The 8957-nt window shown below is 34.6% G+C and overlaps 2 protein-coding genes across 3 annotated transcripts; both read right to left on the bottom strand.

The window, feature by feature from the left end:
- On the bottom strand, positions 1–1658 carry LOC132192770 (transcription factor ATOH1-like). Its single transcript, XM_059612876.1, has 2 exons — positions 1529–1658; positions 1–899 (listed from the first exon to the last, which is right to left on the bottom strand). Exon 2 carries the CDS (start codon positions 848–850, stop codon positions 407–409), a length of 444 nt encoding a protein of 147 aa, XP_059468859.1. The 5' UTR covers positions 851–899; positions 1529–1658; the 3' UTR covers positions 1–406.
- Positions 1659–6385: 4727 nt separating this feature from the next.
- On the bottom strand, positions 6386–8922 carry LOC132192690 (transmembrane protein 98-like). Of its 2 annotated transcripts, XR_009441364.1 has the most exons (6): positions 8796–8922; positions 8319–8529; positions 8061–8267; positions 7549–7699; positions 7315–7488; positions 6386–7250 (listed from the first exon to the last, which is right to left on the bottom strand). XR_009441364.1 is itself a non-coding variant. In XM_059612769.1 (4 exons), exons 1-4 carry the CDS (start codon positions 8912–8914, stop codon positions 7909–7911), a joined length of 618 nt encoding a protein of 205 aa, XP_059468752.1. In that variant the 5' UTR covers positions 8915–8922; the 3' UTR covers positions 7833–7908. The 2 variants fall into 2 exon arrangements, 1 of the variants encoding a protein (XP_059468752.1); XM_059612769.1 differs by lacking the exons at positions 6386–7250; positions 7315–7488; positions 7549–7699 and adding an exon at positions 7833–7989.
- Between the last annotated feature and the right edge of the window lie 35 nt (positions 8923–8957).

The raw sequence follows: 8957 nt of genomic DNA, 5'->3' as shown, positions 1-8957 counted from the left end.
AAGAATTTAAGTGCGGATAAAAAAGAAGATCGTACAAAAATATACTTCTTATTTTATATCGTAATCAGACTCACACGACTTGGTTTGTCCGGGCCAAAAAGCCCCAGTCAGCACTCACTTTAGGTAAACCAACAACAAAAGCGGCAGAAAAGTGTCTTTTCGTACACAAAACTTGCAGACGGCGTGACCCGCGGCTCAGCTCGCGAATGAACACCAAAAAATCTTTGTGGATTTTTCTAAAAGATTTATATAAATTTACAAAAGAAATACATTTTCTGGATGAAAAAAAAAATGATAAAAAATTCAACAAAATCAACTTTTTGAAACGGAATAATTTTCTTCACAAAATTTACAAAAGTACGAAAGTTGAAACCTTGTTGTTGGATCAATTTTGAGCACTCGTCGGTCACCTGCCGCCAGATCTTTCCAGCAACTCGCACAACGCGCCGATGTAGGTCTGCGCCATCTGCAGGGTCTCGTACTTGGACAGTTTGTGGTCATTTCCGAGCGAAGGGACGACCTCTCGAAGACGGTCGAACGCGTCGTTCAGGCCGTTCATCCGTCGCCGTTCCCTCGCGTTGGCCGCCAGTCTCCGCTTCTTGACCACCGTCGGCGACGGTGGCTTTTCGCTGCGCCGTCTGCCGCCTCCGAGGCCCGTCCGACACACGATCCGCCCCCGGATCAGCTCGAGGGACTGCTGGGTGGGCGGCGAGGGGCCTTCCGAGGGGCTGTCGACGCTCCACTGGCTCCCGTAAGACACGTTGTTGTTGTTCCAGCAGTCGTAGTACGACGAGGAACAGTCCTGCGGTTGGTACTGGTGTTGCTGGTACATGTGACCGGCCGCCTCCATTCCGCCGCCCCCGGCCCAAGCCGCCTCCAACAGCTTAAAGCAGTTGTGTCTGCAAAATTTGCAATCTAAATTAAAAATAAAAAACTTCCAGAAATTTCTCTACAGGTGAAAAAGCAATCAGATATATTTGAAAATTTAAAAAATATCCCTGGACGATGATTAATATTGTCAAATAAAAACAAAATTTTATTTGCTTCAATATCTTTTTTATATAAATTAATTACAGCATCAAAAGTTGACCAAAATGAGCTGATTGGATTGGATTTTGGTTTATTTGTCTTTTTTTTTTACTCTCAGTTGTATTTCATTGTCAGCTTAATGTAGCAGAAAGAAAAATAACGTGGATATTTCTTAAAATGAACGAAATATCACAAATTTCATTGCAAAGCATTCAACTATCATAAAAAACTCAATTCCTCTCAAAACTATTGATTTAAATTTATATTTTTAGAAGATCTGCATTCAAAACAAATTTTAATTAGAAAAATTAATTTCTGAATACAGTATCTTATTTCCGCTGTGAAAGATATGAGATATATGCGATTTTTTTACTGTAAGTTGAAATTTGAGCATTTTAATGGAGAACTCGTGTTTTTCCTTCTGATTTAAATTGCATTTTGAATATTAATTAAATAAAACCAATTTAGGCATTTTGTGAAATTATAAAAAGTAACTTACAGCTTGTTATGAGAAAAATCGTCCTCCCCTCAGACTTGAAACGTTTGTCCGTCTCTCTCGGTGACACTCTATTGCAATTGGCGAACACTTGCAGTGGTTGATGAATTCCCTGGCGTGCGTCAGGTGAGACTGTTAGCGAGTAACTGAGCCGTCTAGCAGGCTTACCTGCAGGTACCCCGCTCCCATTATCCTGGTCACGTGACGCGCAGGTCGCGTGCTGGGGTGGGGCCTGGAGGAGGGTGTAACAAACCACCACATGATCCCACTTCAAAAGTCAACATCCACGTGAAGTTGAAAGCAATTACGGACTTTCGAGAATTTAGAAAACATTTGAAAAGAAAATTTTTCAAAAATTTGGTCTGAAATAATTATAAAATTCTGAATATTTGTTCAAATTATTTTTCTTATTTTAATATTTTTTGCTTTTTGCCAGTGCAGTCCTTGTTGAAGAAAATGCAAGCCCTTAATATTATGTCTTAATAATATTATATATTTATTTACTTTTTCATTTCTTGGCTCTCGTTTTCATTATTTTAGAATCAAATATAAAATTATGACTAAGTAAAAAATTCAAGTGTGTTAATTTGAAAATTATAATCTAATTTCTTTAGAGCAATTCTTTTGCCGAACACATGGGTCCCCCCAAATTTGATGCTGGCGTCCTGAAATTTTCGTGGCTTAATCCTCATGACTTGAAAGCAAACTCCATAAATTTTTATCAAAAAATTTTCAAAATTGCGGGTTTTACGGGACATTTTGAAAAAATAAAAAAACCTAATTATCTCGGCTCCCCGTGGTCGTATAATAAAAATCTGGATATTTTTGGTTTTGTCTCACCAATATCTACAAATATATATTAATTTAAAGGTCATAGGTCAAAGGTCAAGGTCATTTATTTTAAATTCAAAATTTCAAACTCAAATTTGAAGATGTGCCTCACGCTAAAAGTCAAATTTGACATCGTCATTCAATTCCTTGTGAAATTTTACGTAATATATTTCAAAATTGCGATGTGGTTATTTTTAGTTAAATTTAAAATAAAATTAAAAGATTAAAAAACGTTTTTTGCCCCTCGGTGTGCAGAGTTCCTTAGAATATCATTAATTACTCGATTTGTGTTGATTTTAGACGTATATAGTTAATGACAAAAAGTGACCTTCTTAACTAGACCAATCGAATGGTGTGCATATCAATGACCTTTGGTGAACTTGGGTCAAAGGTCACCGTGACCCATGACCTTGAGTGACCTGACCTATATGTGTGATACGTAGTTGGAAAGATCTTGTTAAGAGGGTAATTTTTATCACCGGGTTTTTGTCTCTAGGCCTACTAGAATTCAATTAATCGTTGTTTTATGATAATTAAAACGCAATATCTGCATTATAAAAACTAAACAATCTAATAACTTCGGTTCTAGTAGACGTAGAGACAAAAAATCCGTGACAAAAACTATCCTCTTAACGAGATCTTTCCAACTACGTATCACACATATAGGTCAGTTCACTCAAGGTCATGGGTCACGGTGACCTTTGACCCAAGTTCACCAAAGGTCATTGATATGCACACCATTCGATTGGTCTAGTTGAGAAGGTCACTTTTTGTCATTAACTATATACGTCTAAAATCAACACAAATCGAGTAATTAATGATATTCTAAGGAACTCTGCACACCGAGGGGCAAAAAACAACGTTTTTTAATCTTTTAATTTTATTTTAAATTTAACTAAAAATAACCACATCGCAATTTTGACATATATTACGTAAAATTTCACAAGGAATTGAATGACGATGTCAAATTTGACTTTTAGCGTGAGGCACATCTTCAAATTTGAGTTTGAAATTTTGAATTTAAAATAAATGACCTTGACCTTTGACCTATGACCTTTAAATTAATATATATTTGTAGATATTGATGAGACAAAACCAAAAATATCCAGATTTTTATTATACGACCACGGGGAGCCGAGATAATTAGGTTTTTTTATTTTTTCAAAATGTCCCGTAAAACCCGCAATTTTGAAAATTTTTTGATAAAAATTTATGGAGTTTGCTTTCAAGTCATGAGGATTAAGCCACGAAAATTTCAGGACGCCAGCATCAAATTTGGGGGGACCCATGTGGTTAGTAAAAGATTTGCTCTTTATTAATTCCATACTGACAGTTTTCATACAGGTTAAGTCTAGAATCTACTAATTCTTAATTCAATTTGGATGGATAGCTCAGATTTATTTTTGGCATCTTCTCTTCTCCTGACGTGGTAATTTGTTTCAATTTTGCTACCTGAACTAATAGAATTGTACCATCTGACAACGCAACGTGTAATTGAATAATATTCTCACACTTTTTTTGTCTTTTGTGCATCATCTGGTCTTCTCGGCAAACACATGTGCGCCACAAACAATAGCCCTGGTACGTTTTATTATATATTTCCCTCTCGGTCCAGTGCTTGATGATATGACTCTGATTTTATACTCACACGCCGGCGTCTTTTCTGCTCTCACAAAAGACACGGAGATAATTCGCACCGCTGTTGGTCTCCTGCCGGCGCCGTTCGCCAATTTTTACATTTTTATTCGGCAAACGAAGCAATTTTCGCGTTCGAATTGGTCTCTGCGCTGCGTGCAATATGAGGTTTTCGCATAGATTGTGGTGCTCTGCTTACTCATGGAATTGGAAAACAGAGAGCGCCGGCGACGGAGAGACGCGAGCAAATTTAATCAAGCTTGCTTTTGTCTGCTTTCGGACCAAAGAGAATGCGAGGGAAGATTATTTGTATACGTTTTTGCAAATGAGATTTTTCAATTAAAAATATACGGCTGAGAACTTGGTACACAAAATATATAAATTGTATAACATATATAAACACTGAAAAATCAGATCTGATGCTATAAAATGTACCAAAAATTAAAGGAAATTGCTTAATTTTAGAATTTTATTAATTTGCAACACATAGCTTTAGCTTCAAGAAATCCAATAAAATTTGTGGAAATAAATACGTGAAAAATTTCAAAAACGAGTTAAGAGAATAAAAGAATATTTTCATCCTTTCTAAAAAAAATTATTTTATATTTTTAAACAGTTTTTTTGGTTGTAAAATCCGTAAATTTTTAACTTGATAGTAAATTTGAGTATTTTTTGTATTTTATAAAATTACATTAAACTTTTTCTACCGTGATAGGGCATTTAAAATGGTTTTCAATTGCTTGTTATCTGTGTAAAGATGAAGCGACTATTTATAGGAAATTTACACCTAATTTTCCTAAGTGCAGATCAAATCAACAATAATTAAAGAGTCATTTATGAAGATTTTCAATCCCGTACCGAGATAAATAAATTTTATAAATTGTATTCAGAGTGAATACATTTTAATTTTATCAAGAAAACGAAGGAAAATTTAAAGATTTAACATCATTTTTTGCAATATTAAATTTTAAATTACGCAGAGTTAGAAAAGCCAGCCAAATTTATTAAAAAAATATTCCTGAATCTGCATTAAAAAAAATTAGTGTATTTGTTGAAATTTTTTTGTTCTTTTTTTCATTTTTAGTGAGATTTATATTCAAAGAGCTGCGACTAGATGGTAATCCTACAAGATTTAAAAATAATTATAATTCCTCCATTCGTACATGAACAGGACAAAACTGCATCTTTCTGAGCTAATTGAAAGTTTTGGAAATCATAATCCCGTGTAGCATAAAAAAATCGCAGCATATGGCGTGGTATAGTTAAAGACGACAAGCTCTCCTTGCTAAGCAGAACAGACGCTGTATAAAAATGCCGAGGGTATAGGAAAAGTAAAAAGAAATTACATATTTTGTCGGCGCGGACGCATTCGCCCGCCACCGCTTCATTTTCCACAAGAGCGCGTGCACACAATCGCGCTCTCCGGCTGTGGCGCATAATGCACACGGGAGTGCAATTATTTATTATTTTCTCGCAGAACAGCATTAGGCCCCGCGATTGCCACGCAGCACTGACCAAATAAATCGAAAATCATCGCACAGATTTCCGCGTGCTCTCTTCGTATTGTGGGCCGCATTTTTCTCTCTTTTCACCGCACGCCACCGGTCATCCACTCCGATTTTAATGAGAGAGCTCCGAGAAAAAGTTGATGCATTAATAATTCCGCGCGAGAAAATGAATTAGAGTCGCTCTCTGTCCGTCACATCGGTTAATGGTGCTTTTTGCAATTAGTGCATTGTACTCTTTGAAACAGTATGTTTTATTCCGCCTGCCAACATTAATCAAATTATGCTCGGCCGCTTGTTTAATAACAGAGAAAATAATGCAAATTAAGGCTCAAGGGAGAAAAAGATTGACTATAGAAAAGTCCACTTTTTTAAATTTTGCATACAAGTAAGTTGTTAATATTTTTATTAAGTAAGAACTTCTATAATTGATTTACTTTTAGTTTACTGTAATTTAAAATTATTATAATTTAGAGCTAAATATTAATTTAATTAATTTTATTATTTAGAATTTTTCTATATTTTTATCAGTATATAAAATTATGACTTTTTAAAAAGTTAATTTTTGTATAATACTTTTTTTTTAAATATTAACAATAATTATTAATTAAGAATATAAAAATATTAATTGCAGAGGAGCTTTTATAGTTATTATTTTTTAAGAATCTTTGCAGTTATAATTTTTATAATTAATTAAGTGTTTGCATACAATTTGCTTGGTAATTCAGCCAGCCTGAATATTTTTTCGATACAGAACTAGATTATCTTACATCTTGCAATTTGCATGTGATATAATTAAAATGTTTCAGTGAATGTTCAAATGTTCCACTATTCACATTTAGTTTTGTGGCTTGCATTATATGCAGTAAAACAACACTTTTAGTTGCAAATTAAGTTTATTGGTAATTTTACATCAATTTTGTTATTTCATCGTTTTAATTGTAATGCCTATCCGGATTGATTTTAACTTTCGTGGTCTACATAACTTCTTTTCCTCCTGAAGATAGATGAGCGGATGTAAGAAATCATGCTCTAAATATATTTGACTCTTAATCGCACAAGCGGAGACCAGTGTCAGATCGCAGTTTGGGAATTCCGTTGTTGGCTATATAAGATTTTATATGATGAAAAAATAAACAGTTTCCGCTGGCGCAGACACACACATCAATCAATATAATTAGTAATTCTAAATCAAATTAAATCGTGTGTGCGTCCGTGTGTTCTTTGAAAAGTTACAAATAATATATATTGGCCAATCACAGAAGCAAACACAAAGTAAAAAAAGCAGCAAGAGTCAAAAAGAGTAAATATATATAAAAAAAATGCTTTTCCTGCAGTGTTTGAATTAACTTATTTTGCTACAAAACAACTTATATAATTTTGAAAGAAAAATTCCTCAAATTCATGGCGATTTTTTATGTAGCCATGTTAAAAATACAAACGGCTTAAAACAAATAATGACTCGTAATTCCATATAAAAATTTAATATTTATTGCTTTGGTGAACAAACTTCTGGAATATGGATTCCATTGTAAGAGATCTCTTGTGAGTTTTAAACTATTACAGAATACAATTGGTTCCGATTTGCAGTGGCAAACTCGTAAGATGGGGGTTGGCGAGGTTCAGATTCGTAGGCTGGAGGACAATCATATTTTGGGACTGGGTCATATTGGTTGTTTGCCGAACTGGAATCTGTAAAGAATATTGCCGGTCCAGAATTTGAGGGACGATATATTGTCCTTGATGTGACCGCTCTGATTGTAAAATTAAATATTATGTAGGAAACACTGACAAAAAATTTTCCAAAAAGATACTCACTCGCTTTCATTATCCTGTTTCATCTTTTTCCAAAATTTATAACCAATATAAACAATATATCCAAAATATGTCATAATCATAATTGCAAAGAATGTTATGTAGACTGATTCATAGGGAAATATAAACGGGTCCATGCTTGAAGTTTGGCCTGTTTTTTCTGACGCTTCTTTAAGCCTATAAAATCCAAATGATATTTTATAATCATTTTATTACGTCAAAACGAATTATTACTACCTATTTTAAGTATTTCTTTTACTCCTTCGTTGGTTTTGTTTCACTCTGATATAATGCCCTGTTTCTTCTACTGCACATGAACTGAAGTAAATCTTTAAAACAGGATGCTGGGCAGCAGAAAACAGATTGGAGCAGGCGCACACTTGATACTCTGATAACACCAAAAAGGAGCATAAAAGCATTTTAATTTCCGCAGCTCCAAATTGTTTCAAAATTTTTGTGATAGGTTTTTTTTTAAATTCAAATAAGTAACCAAGTTTCTCACACGCAAAAAATGAAAGAAAAAAATAATTTTTAATGATTGCAATATAAGAAATGTAATGATTTACAAAAATTACAATATTTTGATAAATATGCTTTTTATTGGTTTTTCCCTCCACTGGAGCTCTGCAGTTCTGCGATTGCATTTGCATCTACCATCTTTGCCGCACTTCTTAGTTCCTTTTCAATTAGAAAAATTCGCAAAAAAAAATGCTTCATATTATTTATTTATTTAATCAAATTCTATATACCTGCAGAAAAGGCTCCACGGCAGCCAATTCCCGCTCAATCTCCTTGGCCACCTTTTGATTGTGTTTGTAGGTGAAGTGCATCAAAGTGGCCAGGTGAGAAACCGTCAGCACCAAAGCGACCGCCCTCGCCTCCAACAGACGACTGTCCACCGGCGGATACATGCTCCTTATGACGTCATCCACCCTGTCCGAAGTTTGTCTCGCCACCTATTGTAAAATCTTATACAAAATTTATTTTTAAGTATTGAGAAATTTCACCTCGGCAACTCTCTGCAGCTTGTGGTTGTGCACCAGGGAAACGGCGATGGCTGATAGAATTTCGGTGACTTTGTGGCAAGACCTGAGAATGGCCAGGCACTGCGGTTCTAGTTCAGTTGTGTCCATCAGCAGGTCTCGCATCAAAATTTGCTCAATGTTCGGATGAAGGCGGAAATCTTCCACGGTTGGTCCGTTTGGAATAAGGATTTCGCTAAAACGACCATTATAATTAAATTGAAATAACTTTACAATAGTTGGTTAAAAATCCTTAATCCATGCAACCTGACGAGCTGCTTTGAAATGCAGGTTGCATACTCTAAGGATAACCTTTTTGAAAGGATCAAATATAACACATTATTTATTTAATTTCATGAAAATGTGAATTAAATTTAATTTGATGGCTCTTCAGGTTTTAACTGATATTCCAAATTAATGTAGCATATTTTATTAATGGAATATAAATAATTTGATAAATACCTGGTCATCTTCTTTGCATGTCTTGATCTGCAAATGTAGACAAAGAGAACGAGACAAGCTATAAAAACTATTCCTAAAATAACCAAAACTGCCAGCACAAGCACTTCTTTGGGCATCATTCCGGCGTTTGTTTATTATGGTTTGAAACGGAATCAAAGTGGG

This window comes from Neocloeon triangulifer, unplaced genomic scaffold, assembly GCF_031216515.1.
Source record: "Neocloeon triangulifer isolate White Clay Creek 2 clone unplaced genomic scaffold, ASM3121651v1 ptg000003l, whole genome shotgun sequence".
In the NCBI taxonomy this organism is placed as follows: domain Eukaryota; kingdom Metazoa; phylum Arthropoda; class Insecta; order Ephemeroptera; family Baetidae; genus Neocloeon; species Neocloeon triangulifer.
This window is presented reverse-complemented; position numbering and strand designations above follow the sequence as displayed.